The sequence below is a fragment of the Rousettus aegyptiacus genome, unplaced genomic scaffold (assembly GCF_014176215.1).
Source record: "Rousettus aegyptiacus isolate mRouAeg1 unplaced genomic scaffold, mRouAeg1.p scaffold_m13_p_10, whole genome shotgun sequence".
NCBI classification, from domain to species: Eukaryota; Metazoa; Chordata; class Mammalia; order Chiroptera; family Pteropodidae; genus Rousettus; species Rousettus aegyptiacus.
Window position 1 is genome coordinate 41164907 of NW_023416285.1, and position 23714 is coordinate 41188620.

Genomic DNA, 23714 nt, shown 5'->3' on the forward strand with positions numbered 1-23714 from the left:
ATTCCAACGGTATCTGTGACTTTTAGTCACCAATTATTCCCAGAAAACCACCACTATACTCTCAGTGCCTAAGGCTGTCCCAGCTAAGAAACTAGGCAGCTGGAATGTGCATCAACTCTTTCAGGCCCTAAGTGGTTTGCTGGTAGTCTGGAAGAATTTAACTTACTTCCCTAAATGCCTCGCTTAGGAGAGAGACTTAGGCCTTAAGAGAATTGGGGCCATAAGGAGAGAAGCCTGCCCAGAACAGCAAGGCCATGAATTTGCTTCCAACTTTAACAATGATTTAACACAGTGAGGGTAAATCGGATGGCACCTGCCCCAGCCCTGGCCTCTGGGTACCACAGATGTTGTCTCCACTCTGCGCTTCGCCTCACTCCTTTTGCTCTGGACACTCTGTCTAGTTCTTGCTGTTCCTCTAACACACCAACCTGTTCCCACCGTGAGGCTTTTGCACTCTTTCCTCTGCCTAGTCCTCTGTTCACTACCTTCCCCATTATGACTTCCATGAAAGAAAGAACTTTGTCTTAGTCATATGGCATCCCTAGTGTCTAGAAAAGTATTTGAGGCTTAATGGATATTTGTTGAGTAAATGAATGAATGAACAAACAAATAACATTATACCAGTGTCACTGAAACGTTGCGCTGAGTAATTTCTACAAACACGGCATTATTCCCCCAGGACTCTGTCCAGGCCATGCCACTATAAGTAGAAAACCTGAGCTGTTTCTATTCGCCCGCTGTTCTGTGTGGACCCTTATGCATGACAAACTCTTGGTTTTCAGCAGTGTCTGTCTGCTAGCCTCTTACTCCACCGGCCTGTAGGAGTTACAGGCTACTACCTCCCCTTCATTAAAAGGTTCTGTCCTTAATATTTCCCCTAGAGAAACAAATGATATCTTCCAAGGTTGATTTTCTCTGTCAGAGAACTATTTACTGCCTCTATTGCCCATCAGAAAGATCTGTGTTAGGATTCCTGGCAATCTTTATAAACTGCTGGAACTAGGTAAGAATAGGAACCACGAGGAAGAGCAAAGTATCTGGATGGATTCTAGAGATCATCTGCTAGCCCTGGGACTTATTTTAGCAATGAGGAAACTCACACCCAGGGAGAGCATACAACTTAACTGAGGCTACAAACAGAGAAGAGAAGGGGACAGACTAAGTCTCCACTATGGACAGGCCTATGCCCTCTTCGGTCCAGGACGTCCTTCTATTTAGTTTACCTATTTATGATTTCCTAGTGAAAATCCCTCTTGCTTGTATTAACCTAACCATTTACTTTCGAGCATTCTCAGGTAAGTCAGGACTCATTAGTGTGATGTTGGGTGAGAAGAGAAGGAGGAGGGATAAGTTTATTAAATTAAAAATGCTTTTTCTCATGCTTTAATACCATTACCCTAAACAATTTGACACATCAAAATCTAAGAAGCATCTGGCATATGCAGAAGATATCTATTATTGTATTTATTTTTGAAATAACTATAGAACTGATCACACACAGCTTCAGAGAAAACGCAAATGCCGTATTTTCTAACTACATCATCTGTTATTTGTATGACTCACCATTCCAAAGAATTTCAGAAATACCAGAGGGAGAGGATAGAAACAGTTAAGTTATGTGTTCTTTCTGGGCCTTGATCAAGATAACTTGTTTATTAGTAATCTTACTTGCTGGTTGACAAAAATGTCTTGTTTTTAGCAAGACAAAATATGTTTCCTTAGAAGTAGTTCTTTCTCAGAAAAATCCTAACTACAAAAGTAGGGGACAAAAGATTGTAAGACAAAAATAATGGAATTATTTTCCAAACATCTGGTTAGACACTACTTTTGTCAAAAAATTGACAAGTGAGAATATAACCAATATACTTTATTACTGGTTTCAGCACCACCTCACTTAATACTATACAATAAAAAATTAAAGAAAAAATTGTTTAAGCATACATTGTGAGGAAAAAAGTGAATAGTAAAGATACAAGTTAATAAGTACATGTGTCATATATCTCTCTCTGTCCCCCTCACCTCCCCTAAAAATATCAGAAACGTTATAGTAAGAGATAAAGCAAAAATATCATTAGAACTGACATGGAAGAAAATTAAAAGCCATAGAGGAGTAATGATAAATAAACAAACCCACAATTATTATAATTACTATATTTGAGCATTAAGTTTAGCTCTAGATTTCCTGGAAATTAAAGCCAAAATGAGAAACATAACATTTTATATAATTCTTCTCTGATAAAAACAAAGCATATTGGTTCATGAGAGTCCCACCCCTTTCCCTCAAACTAAATTCTAGAAGGGATCTGTCATCTGTCAACCCTGTGCAAGAAAACTTGAATAGATAATGGATTCGATGATGTATTTGTAGAAGTAGCACAAATGTTCATGGCATACTCTCAACAAATAAGAGCAACAAATAACCTCTCCACATAGGTCTAAAGATGTCCATTTACTTTGCTTTTCTTTTCCCCCCTTAAAAAACTCATGGTCTCACTGAAGACAAGGCCGCACATATGTGGCGTCACCTACAAAACATCAAGCATTGTTTAACCCCCAGTGCCTTCTTCACCGGATCAGCACAGTAAGCGTCCCCTCTGAGAAGCGAGCGACTCTCCCAGGTCATTGTGGGCGACCAGAAAAACTTGACAGAGAGGTCTTAAAACTCTGGTCCAAATACCTTGCAATTTGTAGGTTTCATTTTAATAAAATCTGTCAGAGAGTTCAATTATGTGCTTAGACTTTCTTTGTTTTTATTCGGGTTTATTTTGTTTCTGGAGGTGTTTGGGGATACTGTTTAAAGGGGTTTGGGATGGCTGTTCGTAACTGTTCATTAAAGTCAAAGTAAATGGATATATAGCTGCCTACTTAAATACTTCTTCAAGTGAGAAACAGTAACAATGAACTCACCTTCAGAATCTCTTCAACACAATGGACTTCATTGGTGAAGGTCTGCTGAAAGAAAGAAGGAAGAAAAAATCAACATAGACGCTGGTATTACAACAGCAACACTCTTATGAGTAGAATCACTCAGTGTCTACCACCTTTTACTAAGTGTTAGGGACTTCAGATTCTGGATGAAATAAGACAAAAGAGATTAACCTGACTTAATCGAGGGGGAAAGGATTCTGCTGGACATGATGACCATAGAGTGACTATAACCCTGGTCAAAAGTTTCCAATGGAAAAGGTGTATACTAAAGAAAACACATTTGTAAATCTGGGGGAATAACAAATATAACAAAAGTGGAGGTGAAGAATGATGACGATCAGCATCGCAGTTTGCTGCTTCATAGCAACATCTGTCCAGAGAGCCAGTGAACGCGAAGGTCACCCAAACACTTTAGTAAGCCCACAGTAAGGAGGAGGCTGACATCCAATCAAGGACAGATTTTGGGGTACTATTTTAACTTTCCAAAAACTCATTTTAAAGTTCCATGTCTCTAGTCCTGCTTCAAGTCAGTATTTTGATCATACACACAAAAATATTCACACATATACATGTATGTACACACACACACACACACACAATTTCTGCAGAGAAAGGCCCTAAGAAGAGAGATTACCTACTCTTTCGGAGGAAAGCTCCACTATTTACACCTCACACCTCTTCCTTATCCCCAGCTAAATAGTTGCTGGGGATAAAGATAGTTGCCGCTGCTTCTATCACCACACAGTGCCTAGGAAATGTCACTTTACAGTCTATGTTTTTACTGTAAAGAAATAAAAAAGTTAAATCTAAAAAAAAAAAAAAATTACTTTTCCTTAACTGGAGATATGAAACAAAGCCATGGACTTCATGGTTTCCAATGGAACAGCAACTTATGCTATGTGTCAATTCATGAGCCAGTGCCCTGGGCAAGTTCTGTACCACACACACCCTTTCTGTTACTGCCCCTGCCCGGGCAGTTTGCTGCAATACCTGCCTCACAGCTCCACAGTAGATGGAATTCTTTTCCTGGCTCTTATTTCTAATTTGAGTGCAATTTCATACAGTATCAGCTGCTAATTCCTGAATTGGGGTTTATAAATCTATTTCCCTCATTCGTTTGTTCTAAGGAAGAAGGAAAAAGAAAAGAACATACAACGTTCATACTGTCCTGAAATGTAATCTAATGGACATGTCAAAATTCTAATGCAATTTGACCTGAGTCCAGCTTTAAAACATGTGAATTTCTTGGAAACAGTTTTAATAAAATGTCTGAAGTTTGTCATTTTGGAGGTAGGCGCTGGAAGGTGGGAGGCAGAACCAAAGAATCTAGGATATCCCTTATATCTGCTGTTCCCCTCAGGACTGCCTTCAGGCATTATGCAGGTCAACATCTAGACCTGCTTACCGGCTTTTTGTTTTCAAAGCCATTAAGGGATGCCCAAAAACCAAACCAAACATTAGTAACCAAACATTTTAGCAAGAATGTCAGAGACAGAAATGAATGCTGTTTCGACCTGAAGGGAAAATGTAATTACATTCTACGGTTTCAATTTTTCACATGTATCATTAGGTAAAACAACAAAAGCTGAAGGTGAATCAATAGAACAGAGCATATGACTGCACTGACTCGGGTCAAATAGTCCCCTCACCCTATTTATTGCTGGAATGAGAAAGGGAATCCAATTAAAGCATCTGGCAATCAATTAAAAAGTGGAACGTGTTGGAATGAGGGCAAAAAAGATTTGCCAACTGCTTCTAACAGAATGAGGTCAGAAAGCTACAGCTTCGGGACACTACAAGACTTCCTGATCTTCGTAATTACTCAGTCAACACTGAACCAAGATGCTTCATGTCACTGAAAGTTTATTCCTAAATTTTAATTACATGACACGAACTAGGATTGAAGAAATTTTTCTATGACGTTGTTTATTAGTATCAGGGTAAGATAAATATTGCTAAACAATAACCATTTAACCTATTAAAAGTCCTAAATAAAGTCTTAGGTTTAAACATTAATTGGTTAAGTTATGCTATAAACTTCCATATGAGGTCCATTATGGGGGAGTAAGAGTATTTCAAAGGAGTGTGGGAGTTCCATTCCAAACACAAGAATATATCATATTTGAAGCTCTCTAACCAGCAGTTTATAAGGGTAAATAACTGGAAATGATTAGGTGACCAACAACAGGAGTCTACCTAAAGACCTTTATAGTGTATCCATATAGCAATATGTTATGCAGACTTAATAATGTAAACAAATGTGCTTGCAGGGCAAAAATGCTCAAGATACATTGTTTTGACTTTTTCTTTAGAAATAATTTTATACTTACAATAAATGCTGACATTCTACTGCATGCGCTTTACAGTTTTCTCTCCACCCTACCCACACACATCTACACCAAACTGTTTGAAAGTAAGTTAGAGAATTAGAGTTAACGCCCCTTTACCCCTAAATACTACTCTGTGTACCAAGATACATTTTAAATCTGCATTTAATAGAGGGGTAGTTATAAGATTGTAAAGTTGGAGCCCATTTTATGTTCTATCTACCTGAGATTCATACCTCCACTCTTTCCCCAACCCAAATAGTCTCTGAAACTGGAGTACAGGTATTTCAGGTGTGTTTGCAGAGAAAGATCTGGAAGGACAGGTTGCCATGTTTAATAAAGTACAACTTGGCACCTCCAAGTCTGCTACTGGAAGGAGACTTTCCAAAAAGGGAGGAGCAGTTCAACAAACCATTATGGCCTAATCTCTTCCTTAAAATCCATTTTCCACACAGGTTCTTCAGCTGAGAACTGCCACTCCTGCTCAGGCCCTCCCTTTAACACTGTGGGCAGAGACTAAACAATCAGCCTGTCAAGCACAGCTGAAGATCATCAGGGGAGATTTCCTCAAAGAACAAAAGATGATAAAAAAGCAGCAGCAACAACAAAATCTATGCTAGCTGCAGGAGTCCGGAAGTTCTAGTTTGCAGGGCCTTCCCTGTCTGCGTCTCCTTCAATGGTGCAATATCTAGGTTCCTGGAGGAGAGAGCGCTCCCTCCTGCCTCCTTGTGGCTACCTCACAGATCTGGTGTCCTGTACATACACACGTCCCAGCAGAGACCTCACTTCCCCACTGGGGTATGACCTTAACACAGGAACCATAATTCTAGTCAATTAAAAACAATGATGGCAGCTGCTTATTGAAGACATATTTTACTTGATAGTGTATTAAACTCTTTACATACTATTATTTCCTCCATTTGATACCAACTATTGGAAGATGCACCATTATGAGCTTAGCAGGGTGGGCAGGGAGCTATTGCAGTAAACACACCCACTGACTATAGATATATCCCGCACTACAGAAATTTAACAATGGAATAAAAATCTCTGAAGGAATTCTGTATAATGCTCTATTTAATTCTCATGTCAATTTTTGTGGTAGGTAGGTAATATCTACCAGCATTTTTAAAATGAGACTGAATTCTAGAGAAATTCAGTTATCAGTTACATGTCCAAGGTCACACACAATGCTCTGAAATGACAGCCTGGCTTCATAATATTGTTATAACTAGCTTTTCAAAAACCTCAACCTTCAGGCAAGAGACAAATATGTTAGCATTTGAAGGAGGGGATATGATCCCAGCTGTCCTACGCATGACCAAAAACATTCTTTAAAGAGCAGTGTTTTCCTTTCGTTTGTACAAGGAAGCATTTTGGTGTTCATATTTAAAGGCCTCCTCCTACTACGGTGCTTCGGACCAGAGAAGGCAGCAATGCTGGCCTTGGGTCTGATTTCTCACTCCTCCTGGAATGACATTGTGTTATCGTAAGGAAACGCACTGATACCAAAATAAAATGTTAGTAAACGTCTTCTAAGCATGGCGCGCTTTGTTTTAACAATCTAAAAAGAGCAGGGTAGAAAAAATACACCTCACCACTGAGACCAAGAGGCTCTCACAATATTGTGTTTTAAGCCTCTCAAGTTTCAACAGAGCAGCACTTTTATAATAACGCAATTCTCAAAAAGTCTCCGTTATTGCTAACCAGGAACTGCAGGGAGCACGAAGGCAGCATGCTGAGGAAGAAAGCCCAAAGATCCTGGATTCTAGTTCTGGCTCTGCGAAGGGCTAGTTCTGCAATCCTGGATAAGAGTCAACTTGTCCAGGGCTATTTCCTCATGGTGATACAGGGATAATATCACTAACCCGAACCGCTTCATGGGGTTGGTATGAAGGTCAAGCGGGAAACTTCAACACTCCTTGGTCGGCTCACTCTGGAAACCTGCACTCCGGAATCCTGCACACGCCTCCCTGCTGTCCGTAACTCTCCTGTCAAAGCCGGCTTGTTTCATCATTTCCGTGCTTCTATATTACACGTTCCGTGAACGCAGGGGCCAGCTCTACCTTGCTGAACCACCGATCACACACTGCGTGTTGGAACATGTTCAGTCTCAGGACTCAGGGTAAGAAAATAAGTTGCTAATTCCAATTTTTAGAGTTTCAGAGACTTAGTGACACTGTAGTTTGTGTGAATTATAAATCAACATCTTAATTAACAAACTACATGGAAATAAACATACTAGGAACAAAAAGGAAATTGTTTTGCATTGTTCTCTCCTTAAAAACATTAAGATAGTCTTAGGAACTATTTTTCATGTATCAGATTGGCAAAACAAAAAACAAAGGACTGACAACACTGTGTTCATGAGACAGACGTGGAGAAACAGGTACCCTGGAGCCGTGGCTGGCAGGAGGGGCGAGCGGCACCACCTCAGAAGGCAGCAACTTGGCAACGGCCACCAAATTCGAATTTCCTGCACTCTGACCCAGCAACCTGACTTCTAGCACCAACTCCTACACGTACAAAAAGACACTGTACAAGTTATTCAGCCTATTTGCAAACAGGAAGGTACTGCAAACCATCTAAATGCCCATCCATCGGTTAGGTGGCTAAGAGAACTGTGGAACATGCTACTTACACAGAAATACTATGCAGCTATGACAACGAGAAAGCTCTTTGTGTACTGATTTGGGGTCGTCTTTTTAAGACATATTTTTAAGCAGGAAGGAACAACAACAACAAAAACAAGATGCAGTGTGTGGCAGGATTTGGATAATTAAAAAGATGACAGTGAGAAAAGAACATGTTCATCTAAATGTATTCTGCCACATTTGCTTTTATTTTCTATTAGCCTTCCGCTATGTAATAACACCTACACGATTGTGTCCTCATCTTCCTCCTCAGTGCTCTGGGCATGCCCCACCTAACACTTAGCACACTGAACTGTTCACAGATCTACAGCCAACCTTTCCTAATGGACTGTGAGGTGCTCATGGGGAAACCCAGGACCTGCTCTCAAGGCCCGGACCAGTGTTTGCTGGCTAGTTCATGCTTGTTTCCCAAACTAGACTACATAGTCCTTGGAAAAGAGGGTTTAAAAAAAATTTTTTTTGCCAGGGGGGAGGAGGAGGATTCCTCTTTTGATGTTACATTTAAATACTGAACAGAAACATCTGAAACACACACAGCCTCATAAGATTGTTTTGAAGAAGAAATAAGACAATACACATGAAAACTAATGCCATACAAATACATTCAAGTATTTATCATCCAGATGCCATAATCAGTGTTTCCAAGAGAGAGATTAGAGGAGAAAACCAGAAGGCCTGCCTCAACAAGGTTTTTACATAAAATTAACTTTATTCTGTGAACACACAGTAAATTACCTAAATAGCTAGGCCTAGTCCAAAAACACACTCATACTGTCGTACTGCCTGGGTGTGCCTTCTTTAGCTGGAAAAGGTGTACTGGTGCTAGCACTATTACTTCAGAAGTATTATGCCCTTTGGACAACTATTTAAACTACCCACATCCAGAATTTCAGGATAAGAAGTTTTAAAATCCAAGATATATGGGCACACTCATAGTACACATTAAAAAACAAAAACAAACAAACAAAAACCTATAGGTTGTTAACATGGAAGGAGAGATAATGGGTTTGAAAACAAAAAACAAGGTACTCTTAACAGTTTTCTTAAAGAATAGTATCATTATATAAATTGCAAACCAACTTTGTTAAATTATCCCTTCAAGAAATTAAACGTTCTCCAGCTCTTTCCAAATATTATTTCAAATAATGGAAAAGCTTTGGGTAGCTTTTTAAATGGGACAAATTCCCAGTAGCAAAGAACTAGTAACATGGTCCCTGGAAGCCACTTTTTGACACCAAACTGTCTGTCAGATGTGAAGGCTAACACAATCAGTACTATGCTGATGGTAGAAATCTTTATTGTTGTCCAGATAAAATTTTCAAAAGGTGCAAAGGGATTGATAGGGCAAGATGATTTAAAATCACCTTTTAGATGATAAGCAATCTACAGGTCACCTACGGTTATTATCCAACAAAAATTTACTGTGGACCAAGCAATTCTACTCGTATAGGAGCATCTAGGAAAGAGCGGATAATATAGAAGCAGGGATGTCACAAACACTGGCCGCCCTCTTTCAGATGTCTTCCTTCATCTGACTGTCCGGCCATTTCGATGCTGAATGGTAACCCACAGCGTTCTAATCTGTCTCCTCCAGACTGGCTTCCTGCAGGTGGGGGTTGAGGCTGATTCATCTCTGCATAATTCAGGGCTAATACAGACATGTAAGTAATATTTGTGAAATGAATGAATTTGATTTTGTCATCTTCAACAGAATTCAGAAACATGAGCTTGCCAAAAAAAAGTAATTAGAGTAAGTAAATTCTGAATTTTTTTCTGTATTTTGGAAGCGATGTTTGAACAATGTTTTATAAAACTCCAGACCACTTCACAGAATAATATTTTTTAAGATACACAAATCCTAGGTTCAAAAAAAAAAAAAAAGTACTACTTATTCTAACTAAATTCCATCACCACCACCAACACAATCAGATGTTTTTCACCCAGGGATTAGATGCCCAAATGCATTTTAGGGACATGAATTTTTTAAGACAGCAAAGTATCAGGTGTGACAGTAACATGAGATCATGACTGGTAGAAGACCGGGTACATCAGGCATGCTTGGGTGGGGTAAAGGAAGGGTATATGTCTCCTTAAGACAGGAGATCAAGAAATATTCCCAAACGATGAAAGAAAATGCTGGAAGCTTAGAAGATGTGCTAGCATTCAAATTCACTTATTAAATGAGAGCTTATAACCCTAATATTTTTAAAGTTCACCTTTAGGTAAACTGCTTTTTTACAGGAAGACTCTATCACCTTCTTGTTTGTTTTCCACTAACTAGAGCAAAAAACGGTCTAGAAAGAAAAAAACAAAAACCCTGAACATCATTGCTGAAACTTATAAAGCTGTACAGAAAGAAGTATTTTGAACTACCAGAACTTTAAAGATCAATATGAATAGTTTGTTCCTTTCCAGTCATTTTAATTATATTACTGAAATAATTTGCTTTAATTAGTTACTGATTATTTTTCTAAAATATATATATTTAAAACAGCTCATAATTTGTATTAACTGAACTATCTAAAATATTCTGAAAATTCTGTTTTGATCTCTATTAAAAGAAGGCATCTTTTAATTATGAAACCTAGGATCTAATTCTTAAGATGTGGTTCAAATAAAAAAAAATAAGAACACAGAGTAGCTGTTCACCACATATATAACTGTAAACACTTGCTTCATATAAATACACAAACAAATATGAGGGGAGTAATAAAAGGGCTGGTTTCATTTATTTTATTACTACTATATTTCCAGAGATCACGAGTGTAAATTTTAATTTGCGAAGCAGTAGAGTCACATAAAACAGTTCCTATTTTTAAAAATAATACTCTTTAGAGCCAATACATATATACATATTTTATAAATACATCAACTAGCTTTTTTAGTATAAAAATTAATAGGAATGGTATATATCTGAGATAGGTTTAAATTGACTTAAAACGCAAAATATCTGGATGAAAAACAAATGTAAAAAACGTACCATTGTTTGACAGTAAATATGTCTAATCTCAGTTATTCATCAACTTTCTAACCTTTGACTGTGAACCATTACCATTCATCATGTAATAAGCACTCAGAAATCCTCAGTGGTCTAAGGCACTAAAACACTGTGCTTTTGATGATAGATCACATGAGACCCTATGAAGCCCACTGTGGGCAAGAAATCATGAATGACTTAGTAAGACTAGCTAAAAAGCATGGCTTTAGAAAAAAAAGAGGCACCACAAAAAACAAGTCTAGACACTGGTTCAATTCCAGTGATGATAAAATGATAAATCCTTTCAAATGGACCAAACTACACAACCTATCTCCTCTTCTACAACCAATTTCTTACTAAAACAACCTTTGGAGTTTTTTTAAAGAGGGGTTAATTTTTATTTTTGAGTGGGTACATTAATTTGCAAAGCATGAGGGCCCTTTTGCAGGGCAATTTCTGGGCTCCTCTAGTTAGAAGCAGAGACTTCAGGGTGTCAGACAGAGCACCCTCTAGCTGATGCATATTCATATTCTCTCTCTACCCCCTACACCCACACACAGACACGCCCACATACGCAAGTGCTCTCTCCAAATTCATATTAACTGATGGTTCTGAGTCTAAAACGACACTATTGAATTACTTTGTCAACCACGACCAGATTAAGAGATGCATAAACCTGTATTACTGCTCCTTCTTTGAGTGCTTGTGTCTATCAAATTTAAGTGGCAAACCATGTTCAGGAACCATGTCTAATTCTATTCTAATTCTATGTTTCACAGGACTTTTTTTTTTTTTTCCCCTTCGTAGCCGGGCATAAGCTAAGATTACAGAGGCACCAGAAGAAAACTTTCCATCAGTTTCTGGATGAGGTTGAAAGAAACTTAAGTCATATGAAGAAGATAAACCATATAATCCATGCTTTGTCTGAAAAGACATAAAGATTTTATCCTGGGTTTATCCCAGTAGTAATCTCAACAGTCCCCTCTGGGCTAGGTGTCATCTGTCTCCTGGCATCGATGATTTTTAAAAACAAAAAACAGAACCTGGGGAGGCGGGGGCGGGCAAGAAGAAAATTACTGAATCAGTAAGCTAGAGGAATATATACTCTGAGGAAACAATCTGAGCTTCAAACTACCCTGGGGATTACTGATACTATAATAAACACAGAAGCGAGAAAGCAAATAAAGATGCCTTTTATATCTTAATTCTGAACGAGTAAATTCCCTTTTTTTTTTTTTTTTTTACATTGGCTAACAAACCACCAGGTTACTTGCCAGGGTCTAGAAAGGGATTAAAGATCATTCTGGGAAAGTACAACTCATTTAATATAATATTATAAACAGTTATAAATCTTTTATTTAACACTATCATCAAAGAGCACCTAAATTTAAGAGACTATGTTTCTTTTCTATAATCTATTGAAAACCAGATTTAGTCATTCTTTTTAGGAACAAAAAGATTACTAATTCTCTGGTACACTTAATAATCTTTTCCTTTTCCTATATTATCTTTGTATATAAGTTTGATCTAAGAGTATACACAAATTACATCCTACTTCCAGCAAAACTCATCTGATAAACTTATTTGAACTGGAGGAAAGTGATAATGTTTAATAATAAAGTTGTGAACAAATATTTGGTTACTCAACAAGCAACAGCATTTGTTTATAAATACAAGGAGGGGTAGTGTGAATACATAAAAAAAATTATACTTGAATTTATTTTAAATAGGTATTTAACATGAGCCAAGGAGAAAATTTTATTTGCTTGTAGAATAATGTACTCTAATATCTATTGAATTCAAAGCATGTGAGTATTCATAATATATATGAGCGCAATTCTAAAAGTTACAGTAGGGAACATGCAGGTTTATGTCCATTTTGAAGATGTGAAGCAGCCAGTGACTCTCACATCTTTCTCTACCTCAAAATATTTCTCAGTCTGACTCTCCTCATCCCCTCACACTGACATGCACATGCAATGAAGAAGTGTTTGTTTAATGAAGAGGTTTTAAAAGCACTCTTTTGACTTTAATCCAAAGCCCCGGCCCAAGACTCCAACTTTCTGAGTGTTTAAAGGCACAGTGTAATTTAACTACATTTGTCATAACTCCCAATATTCTTACATTGACTGTTGGTCCTGTCTTCTCCCTTTCTTTCTAAACTTGTCTCGAGGAGAATCTAGGTGCCAGGGAAGAGATAACATGAAAAATAGGCAATCATTCTAATGGTAACAATAAAAGCAATCACCCTTGAAAGTGCCTTTAAAAGATGAGAAGGTAAAACTAGCAGATGTAAATTATATCTCGGTTGTACATGAGTCCAATGGTGGCCCTCCTGACTATTCCATATACCTGGGACACAGCCCACTGGGAAATGCTCCTAGAGTCTACTTTACTTCTTTCCTGACATTATCATAATCACATTGCCAGTTTGAAGGATAAGAATGGGAAGGAGCACGTGACTTTGAAAAAAAATCCTTCTTTCAACTTGAAGTTCTTTAATTGGTAGATAGCCAAATCCTCTGTAAAAATAAGCAGTATTATGTGTATTACAATAATGCTGCCTACCATTCTGCATTAAATGAACCTGAAAAGTTTTAGATTGGGTCTTGAGCAGGTCAGTCTTATCTGTTTTATTAACTTTTAGGTAAAACTTTTAAGAGAGATCTCAACGTCAAAAAGTTGATTGCTTAATAGAATTCTCTCAAAAGCTTTTTTTGTAGGACAAAATAAACTGGTTTCTTCCGGACCAAACTAGAACACTGTCTTTAAAAAAAAATTACTTGTGAAATTACCACTAGAAAACGCTACTGCTTCCAAATCTGGGGTAACAGGTTCTCCAACTCATTTTATGGCATAGTTACCAAAAAAAAAAAAAAAAAAAAAAGCCAAGAGTTATAACCTGAATTCAAATCAATCAAGGAAGAGTTTATAGTCTAATAAATAACTTGAGAGTTCTTCCTCCTACTTCTTCATTATTTCTACCCAATTTCTTATGGTTGACAGAAGATTCACTGCTGCTAAAGTAAGCACATTCTATCTTCTGAGGAAAAATAGAAACACTATCATCTTCTCTAGATCTTCTCTAGACTTTCATCAAATAAATTTATACCCCACATAGATACAGACTATGTGACCACAAACTATGCTGAGTAAACTAATGAAACCATAAAACTACAAGAACATTAAAATTTATCTATTACACCTGCCTGCAATGAAGTATGATTACTTTGAAATATTCCTAGACGGGTGGAAACCAATAGTAACTTATATTGGGTAGGAACGCCACAAGCTTTTAGATTTGTCTTAAATTCATGTGTCTGCTGAAAAACAAAGCAAAAAAAGCTGGGGGGCGGGGGAGAGAGAAGGGGATGTGAGAGAATGCACACTTGTATAAACAAACATATTTAAGGTTTTAAACTGCCAATATCTTTACTGTATACCTTTGCTTTAAGAAGACAAAAGAAACTACTAACATTTGACAGGTGATCCAGAAGTTCAAGACCAGAGCTTGAAAGATAAGGATTAAAAATTTAGGTGGTAAGAAATTGCTTATTTAAAAATGTTTTTAATTTCTTTAAAAGATTTCTAAAATATGCTGTGATTTTGTACAGCTACAACACTATAACATTATCCTTTCTCTAGTCTTACTCCATTTTCATTAGAAAGAAAGACACAGAGGAGAGGAAGGAAAATCCAAAATCCAAACGATCAACCATGCAAACCTCAAGAGGTATTTCAAGTCTCTAGTGACAACTGAGAGAGAGCAAGAGAAAAAAAAAGCCACACTACACAACCTGTCTGCTACCTATCAAGTATATACCAAGGGAGGGGACATGGGAGGGGCCGAATACCTGTGGCTAGAAAGCTTATTTACCTTGTTCATAAGGTCACGCAAAGCAGCAGGGAACTAGAGGTTATTCGGATTTTTCTTTGATGTTAGGCCCTAACAGAGGAGGCAAAAGAGAAGAAAAGGAGGGAAGAAGGAAGGAATGAAGGAAGGGAAAGGGAGAAGGGGAGAGAGAAAAAGAAGTGAGAAAAGAGAGGGAGAGAGAGATTTTCTGTGGAGGCCTCTCTCCAGCCTCCTTCCCCACCTAAATCTCAGACTTGCACTTACTTCCTCATACTTACTTTGGGGCAGCTGTACACTGTGGGGCACTTACCTTTGTGAACATGTCTTACTGCCTTCCTACATGGTAAATACGCTTTCCTGTTTTCATACATCCCCTTGGCAGCCCTAATCGGTGCCACTAGGTCACTGCCTTTTGTGCTGGCGGCTGCAATGGCGGCCCTGACAGGAAAGAACTTTTAATCGCTTCCCTAGTACTGAGCCATAAGAAGCAGTGAATGCGCCCAGGCACAACTCCCCTGGCTCTGCTCCTAAAAATGCTCTCTCAAGGACACCGTTGCTTAGCGATATCTGCCTTCCCCCGTACATTTGAAATTGGCAACATCTGTCCTTTTGGCAGTTTTGACTTGTGCAAAGCACCACGCTCTCAGTTTAAAAACATATGGCTTTATGAAATGGGCAATCCTCTACTCTTCACATCTCCCTGCAAAACCCCCAAATGGTTTAATCTTTGCATATAAAAATCTATAGGATTTAAGGCACCTGATAGTACATAAGCAAAATATTTAGCCACCAGTGGGAGTTCCTAGGAAACCCCACCTAATAGTGTGTCTGCACAATTACACCCAAGGATGTGTCTTAACTGAAAACTCCATTTAGTTCAAAATTTTCTATATAACTAATTCCAACACCATGTATTATGTGTAAATACGTATTAGTAAGACAAGACATAAAGGCAATTTATTCATGGAGTTGGTAAAGGAATTTTAATGCTCACATTATAGCCTAACACACACACACACACACACACACACACACACACACACACACACACCACCTCCCCCCACCCCCGCCCGCCCCGCATGCACACACAGATCAACGGCAAAAGAACCTAAAAAAATTTAGAGACAAAAGGTTCATTTAATTCTAACCTTATAAATTTCAAAAAATTGATCTTCAGTTTCCTAAGTTTGTTTATTTATCTCTCAACATAATCATTTTACTATAATTTTATGTGTAAGGAAAAAACCTAACCAAAAAATAAAACTTTTATGGGTAGTATACATGTTCTGTTTATAATAATTAGTTTTTATCTAACACATCAACAGGAAATAAAAATCAGAGTAACAAAAAGCATAAAAGTCGGGAGGCGGGTGGGGTCAAAGGGGTCAAATGTATGGTGAAAAATTTAACTATGGGCAGTGAACACACAAAGCAATATATATATGCCTGTTAAAAAATTAAAATAAAATGTTCTTTTCATAAAAAATAATAAATTTAAAAAAGACAAAACCTCTGAAAAATAAAAAATTATGCCTATACTGTTAAATGAAAAAAGCAGTTGGTAACAAAATAAACTGATGCCAATTTTATAAGGGAAAAAAAGCATAAAAGTCAATTAAGCTCTGAACCACCTGAGTGTGTTCAAACTTTAGCATTTTGGTATTTTTGTTCTTTTTGGCCAAATCGTTTTTGACATATTAGAAACACATATTTCAAAGACATTCTATAGGAACTGAGTTCCAGCTTCAAAGAGCAGGCTGACCTATAGCTTTCCTCAAGTTTCTACTTAGAGCTTACAGAAGCAGAAAAGATGGGGTGAAGCTTATGGCCATTGAAAATATATCCAAAAGGTCCTTGACTCTGTGGATTGAACAATAGCCTTGAGATTCCATTAATATGCACGGATGTGTAATCCGACTTAGCCACAAATGTGAATTCAACACCCTAGAACACACTTCTCACCACAGCTCATAGCTTGCTACTTGCCCAGATGCACACAGTAATTCTCAATAAGGCTTTCTGTTGTCATTTATGGGAGAAACCTAAGTAGACGTTGCACATTGGGGAGTTCTCAAAAATCTCAGATGCTCCTCTGAGGCATCCCCGGAGGCTCTGCCTTACAGGGTGGTGCTTACGCACGGGTTCTGAGTGGGACACACCAGCTTCCAGACATGGCTCTGCCAGGGACAAACTATTAAGCTCACTGAATGGAAAGGGCTTAAGTACAGCGTCTAGTACACAGTACACTGTCAATAGATTATAGAAATCGTTTTTATTATTATACTATCTCACTGTGACACAAAAGTCTGTTTTTTCTATATTTTTTTCCTTTCTTCCATTCTACTAAATTTCCTACTTCTCCACACCATCCTCCAAAATCAACTTTTACTTAACGTTTATGAAAACTTTCTCTGGAATGGGGACAGGAATGCTGAAGGAATGAATGACAACAAATTTTATATCTTTTAACAACTGTACATACAGTAGTACAATCCTTGCTTACACCTCCCTCTGATTTACTCTTAAATGGCCAAAGTCTTTCCAGCTCTGAGGAATCCATCACCTATTAAAATACATGTATCTGTAATATGTTTCTAATAAGTTCTGAATTAATGTGGGGGAAACATGCAATTTGTAGAGGCTGAGATCCTGGGCCCTATGAACTAGGAGGATGGAGGGAGCCAGGGCAGGGGTTGTGGTGCTGTCCACCAGGAAAGTGCTGATAAACTTTGCGGGTTCTGCTTCCGATATAACCCTCATGTCAAGCCACTTTTCAGGCTAGGAGAAAGTGCGAAAAGCTTCCAGGAAAAAAAGTGCAAAATAAAAGAGTCCCAAGGCTAAGAGGGGAAAGCAAGGACTGGTCAAGTCAGTCAGCACTACCCTTCTCCAGGACTGTCCCTGTACAGGGCAATGATAGGCCACTAAAAAGCCAAACCCCAGGGGGTTTACTTAAGCAACTACTAGAGCATTATTGAGAATTTCTCCATTCTGAGGCTTCTGCCATGAGACCTACTCTTAAGGATGAATGCCATGAGCTATCTCACAGTGCCAATTAATAAACAATTATTAGGTCTGCAAGCAAGGGAAATAAAAACCGGCTGTAATACTCTTATCAAAATCAGCTATATCTTCATTACCATATAGTGATACTCTAACCCTATTGTGAGATTCTGAAAAACATCTATGGGCCCTGTACTGTTTTCACCTCTGAAAAGTTCAGAGTCCAGCTTCAGTCTCTTGCAAAGCCTACATACCTCATAACTTGCAGGACAACCTGTTGGCACAGTCAGAAATAAATTTCAAACAGTATTATCATAAAAGCCTTCTAAAAGATATTCCTTGACTCAAGAAAAAATTTCTACAGTACACTACTAGTAGCGGGAGTAACAGCAGCAGCTGTCAGTAGGGAAACATGTATAAAGAATCCATTGGGTAGAGGGGGCAGAGGAAGGAGGAAAGAAAATAATAAATGAAATTTAGTTCTGAATTGAGGAAAGTTCTTTAAGCATGAAGAGGTCCTTCACTGGTAAAGGCGAGGAAAAGTCTTATGTCACCTCCAGGTCTCAAGATTCTTTTTCTTCTATGACAGTGCTCCATCTCTAACTGAACTTTAAATTTTTTTTTCCTCCATGACTCAAAATACAGCCTAAAACAATTTTACCCAAACTTTAATTATATTCACATTATCTTGACAGTGATACCATATTGTAATACTACCTGCATTATTTTATTTAAATCAACTGATGATCAACTCACTTTTTTACTAGGCCGCACCCTAAGTTACAAAATTTATGAAATCCTGGATTTCATGTGTTGGGGTGTGTGTGTGTGTGTGTTTGTGTGTGTGTGTGTATTTTTTTCTAACTTACATTTAGTTATGTAAGGATTGGTGCTCCTATAATGTTTTGGAAGATCATATATTAATCAATACTATATGGACTAAAAGCTGAATGGATGTCTTGGGACACACTGACCCCCTCTACCTCATAAAATCACCCTGCTTTATTCGCTTACACAAGTGTCACCCATCCTCTAGATCGGATCCAGGAAGCCTTCACGAATTACATGAAAATATGCCTACTTGTGAACGACATTCCTGAATTTGTGACCCAGACCATGAAATTAACATTATATGATCTGCGGTTCAGAACTATAATTTTTTTTCCACATGTGTCATGATGTCCAAATACAACTACCTCCATGTAGTTCTTATGACAACTAATACACAATTCTGGAATCCTGAAACTACAGCAGGTACTCAATACTTTCTTAGTGGTACAAAATATTCAAGTCTCTTGCCTAAAAAAGCATCATGTTTCAAAAGTTGAAAGACAAAATTTCATGATTTCACCAAAACTGAGCAACACCATCAAATGAATCCAAAATATCAGGATGCTTCATAATATCCTGGTGACCTCTGTAAACATAGTTGTAAAGTCAATAAAAACAATTTGAAGATGAGTAATATACAATTTTCTTACAATGTGAATTTGCTTTTACTGTTATCCATGTCAAGGGAAGGTGGAACATCCTGCAGTCTCCTATTTGCCAGGTGAATATATCCCAACTCATTTTCACAACAGCCCTGTAGCTCAGAACCGCCTCATCTTAAAGGTAAAGGAAAATGAACCAAGGCATTCTGACTCCACAGCATCATCCATTAGGAACATTACCTCCCACTTACATTTCTTAAAAGCCTTAACATTCAAATCCTCCATAACTATCAAAACCTCAGATTCTCAGCCAGGGCAGAGATATATCTATTATATTTACTTATACATTTAGTGTCAAAATAACTATAATGATGATGTAGTTACTTATTAAATACAGTATTTATAATACACCAGTCCTGATCTAAGGGTCTCATGTATATTTTCTTATTTAAATCTGACAGCTACCTTATAAGGAAGATTCTATTATTATTTCTGCTTTACAGATAAGCTTGAGCAGTAATTCTTAACATGTAAGTAATTTACCTGTGTTCTAATAGCTTACTCAAGGTAAGGCCTGAAATCCAAGTCTTTTAAAGCCAAAATCCATGCTCTTAACCACTACTTATAATGCATAAAAGTGCTAATTAGAAAAAAACAAAAAACAAAATTTAAAGTTTATTTTCCTTCCCTACAACATCCAAAGGGATTTTAGCAGTCCATGGATTTGTCCTACTATATACTTAAGCATAAACTCAGCAAAATTATCAGCAATGATATCACTAGAGGAAAAAATGACATCCAACAAGAAAAACAGAAAACAGTCACACCCTAGAGCTCTTAAAAAGTACCCTACTAAGTATACTTGTATACTTTCATAGAAATTCGTACCTCATACAAACAAACATGAGTGTCTAGATAAGATCGGCATTATTAAGGTCAGTGTTTTTAGGTGGAGTAGCTTCTAGAGTCACCCCAAGAGCCAGAGTTGTCATATCACCTCCTCTTCCACTTCCAGTTGAAACCAATAAAGGCTGTTCGTACAGTAAAATACAGTAAGTCCTCAACGTCATCTACAGGTTCTTGGAAACTGTGACTTTAAGTGAAATGACAAATAATGAAACCAATGTTAGCACAGGCTAATTGACATAAACAAAGAGTTAAGTTCCTGTGGCATATTTCTGGTCACAAAAACATCACCAAACTTCTAAATGAAGACCCAAAACACTTCTAATATTAAACATAAAAATAAATATGAGCTATACATACATTAAAGATTGAAAACAAACAAACAAGTAAGATGATTATTTTCCAATCCACTTGTTCCAGTTCAGGGTCAGGGGTGGCTGGAGCCTCTCCAAGCAGCTCTAGGTACAAGACCAGACATGGGGCACGCACTCACACACACTCAGACTGGGACAATTAGACATGCTGATTCATCTCGGCGCACATCTCTGGCATGTGAGGAGAAGCCGGAGTACCTGGAAGAAAACCCACGCAGACATAGGAAGAACACGCAAACTCCACACAGAGTGCCTGAATCTCACATGCGTCGCGTCTTATAGGAAAATAACTCCATATTTGGAAACGAGGACGTACTTTACATAATTTCTTTTAAAAGTTTGAAAATTAATCAATTTTTACTTTAACTAGATACCACTGAATATGTTTTGGTAGAAATCCTTCTGGAAAAAGTACATTTTTGGCATGTGTGGGTTCTCACCCCTTGGATCTTCCCAAAGGGAAGAATAATCACGAGAGTATAGAAATTCATAGATGATTCACAGGGAAAGAAAGCCAAGACCTAGGGGGCTCCGGGAGGAGGTGTAAAGAGCGCAGTGAGGACTGGGGCCAGCCGGGGTGTGTGCCTTGTCGAAGGGGGCAGAGAACTGTTGTTGCTTTGCAGAAATGCGAGTCTTATGTTCCAATTTTTTAAGGGAAAAAAAAAATCAAAATCCAGATTTCAATGTGAAATCTACTACTTTTAGATGCTGGCAACTAAATTAACACACTGTACAAGACACTGCCTCTCTGCGGGTGAGCGCTCCCCAATGCCGGCTTTAATGCTTCCTTCTCTCCCCAGTAGGAGTAATGGGGAATGAGAAATTGGGGAGTGCTCGTTTTGAAGAGAAGAGTATTTTTACGCTAAACATAGCCCTATGTACATGTGAACATCTTCAGGTTCCCTCAAAGGGATTCTGAAAAGGCCTTCTGCCTGGGTGGGGACAAAGAATGAGGTGGCCTCACTGCTGCACTACCATGGTCTCTTCTTTGTTGTGCAAGCTCCTGCCAAAGCCTGCTTTAGCGACTGGCAAATGCGGCCTTGACAGATCACTGGAAATATGAGCCAAGTAAGCAAAACAAACCACAATGTAGTTATTTTACATGACTTGCATGGAATAAATCTATGAACTATAGGTGAGTCATAACATAATAAAGGACGCAGTTAGGTTCAGAACAACACACCAGTGTTTTCCTTTGTCTTAGCAACTAGTTCACTGGAATCTTGAGAGAATATAAGGGAGAAAAAAGACTCTGCTGTCTGTTTCACCCTTTACTAAAAGATAATTAATCTTACTAGAAAATTAAACCCAGGTTGCCAGATGGGCATTTTCAGGGTCAATAATTCTTAAGTTACTAGGATACCAATTAATGATACCCAAGTGGTCTAGAAGAGTTAATGGTTCTCTCTACCCTATAAGGTTGGCGCATTCCCCAAAAGGTGGTTCATTCAATGGCAAAATGTTGAAAATTGAGAATCCTTTGAGATTAATAGCAATTTTATTATACATACCACTTATATTTAAAATATATACACACACACTAAAAGAAATCTGGTGTCTTATTTAATACAGAGGAAAGCACCTCTATTTCTATATACACAATAGATACATTACTTTCCAGTTTTTATAGTACATAAAACCACCCGATAAGTCTCTAAACTCAATACTGAAAAGTACAGCAATTATGGGGCTGACACTCTACCATGAACGCCTAATTAGGCTGCTTATTTTCAAATCCACACGCGAGAGTGCTTAAAATGACCTGGGAAGCACTTGGGCTGAAAATGGTAAGTCAAACAACTTTTTCGAAAACTTGTTGAACTTAATACCTGCTTCCCATCCAGGTGTCCTAAGCAGGAAATTCAGTCCCATATCAAATTGTTTTTCCCCTTCTGCTCCAACAAACATTTATAAGAGATTATCATGCAGACTCCGGATCAAAGTGAATTGTGTAAGAACTCCTCAAGCTGAGCACAGGGCAGGAAAATCCCCACTCTGCTCCAGTCCTCACTTGTACTAAACAGGACAAACAAGTATATATATGATCCTGCCCTCAAAATGTTACTACCTAGCAAAAGACAGAATGTAATACCAAAGAGAAGTGCTAAGACTACAGGTGCACAGAGGAGAAAGTCAGCTCTAAAGGGCCTGAGTGGCTGCAGGGGGCACTGAGAAACATCGGCAGGAGGGCCACAACCCAAGCCTGGAGAGACAGTTAAAGAGTGCCATCAAGAAGGCACTGGATATATCTGGATTTTGATCGTGAAGGTAATGAAAAGGTACTGCAGCATCTTAAACTAGGACAACTTGATCTGGTTTTCATACAATAATATCACTCTCTTATGGAGCAGTGTGGCGGATCATTGCAAGAGAAGAAAAAAGGAAGACAGGTTAGAAAGAAGTCGCGATTGCTCAAGAAAGTGATAAAAATCTGTACTAAAGAAGGGGCAGTGAGAAACAGAAAGATGCTTGACAAATGAGCAAAGGAGGGAACAGAAAGGAATTCAGGCTGACAGCGAGCAGGAAGGAGAAGGCTGTGTGTGCATGTATGAAGATGTGCAGGGGAGGGCAGACGTAATGAAACCTCTTGTAAGGAAGGTTGAATTTGAGATGCCTATACAACATCCACGAGAAAAGTCCAGGAGGCAACTGGGTAAAAGGATCTATAGAGCTCAGAAAACTTTCGAGTTTTAGGCTAGAAAAATCAATTTGGTGGTTATTAGTATCTGAATAGTTGAAGCCCTTAGTGCAGATGAGATCACCAGGAAAAGGCTGCAGGAGAAAAGATGGTTGAGGGAAGAGCCCTGGGGAAGGGGCGGGAAAGGCGGCCTCCAAGGAGATTAAGGCATGTCTGAAGGGGAAGGAGAAAACCCAGACAACAAAGAAGGGCAGTGTTTAGGGGATGGGAGACAACAGTGTCAAATGCCACAGAGAGGTCAAGCAGGCTAAGCTCAAGAGCATTCCTTGACTTGGTCCATCAGGAGTCCACTGAGGCCTCTGGGGGCAGCACAGTGGCGTGATGGAGGCACAAGCCAGCCAGCATGGCTTCAAACATGGGTGGGAGGAGAGGAAGCAGGCGCAGAATATTTACCTCCTGTCTCCAGAGCTTTGGTTGTGAAGGGAAGAGGAAAGAAGTGATCGGAGTAAGACACAGGAGTCAGGAAGGGTTTGTTTTGCCTTTTCAGCTTGGAAAGGCCTGACTGTAAGTATAGACTGTCAGGAAAGAGCCACGTGATAGGGGAAAGGTTTAAGTAAAAAAGGT

General features: G+C 38.4%; 1 protein-coding gene across 6 annotated transcripts in view; it reads right to left on the reverse strand.

The window, feature by feature from the left end:
* The window catches only part of AFF1 (AF4/FMR2 family member 1), a 166496-nt gene that overhangs the window by 48005 nt on the left and 94777 nt on the right, over nt 1–23714 (reverse strand). For 4 of the 6 annotated variants that reach the window (XM_016161022.2, XM_036227730.1, XM_016161025.2 and 1 more), the window contains one exon: nt 2908–2952. In XM_016161022.2, coding sequence (XP_016016508.2) covers nt 2908–2952 — 45 coding nt within the window. Of the gene's footprint in view, nt 1–2907; nt 2953–15049; nt 15730–23714 lie in introns of those variants that run through there. The other 2 variants (XM_016161028.2, XM_016161023.2) reach the window with 2 other exon arrangements.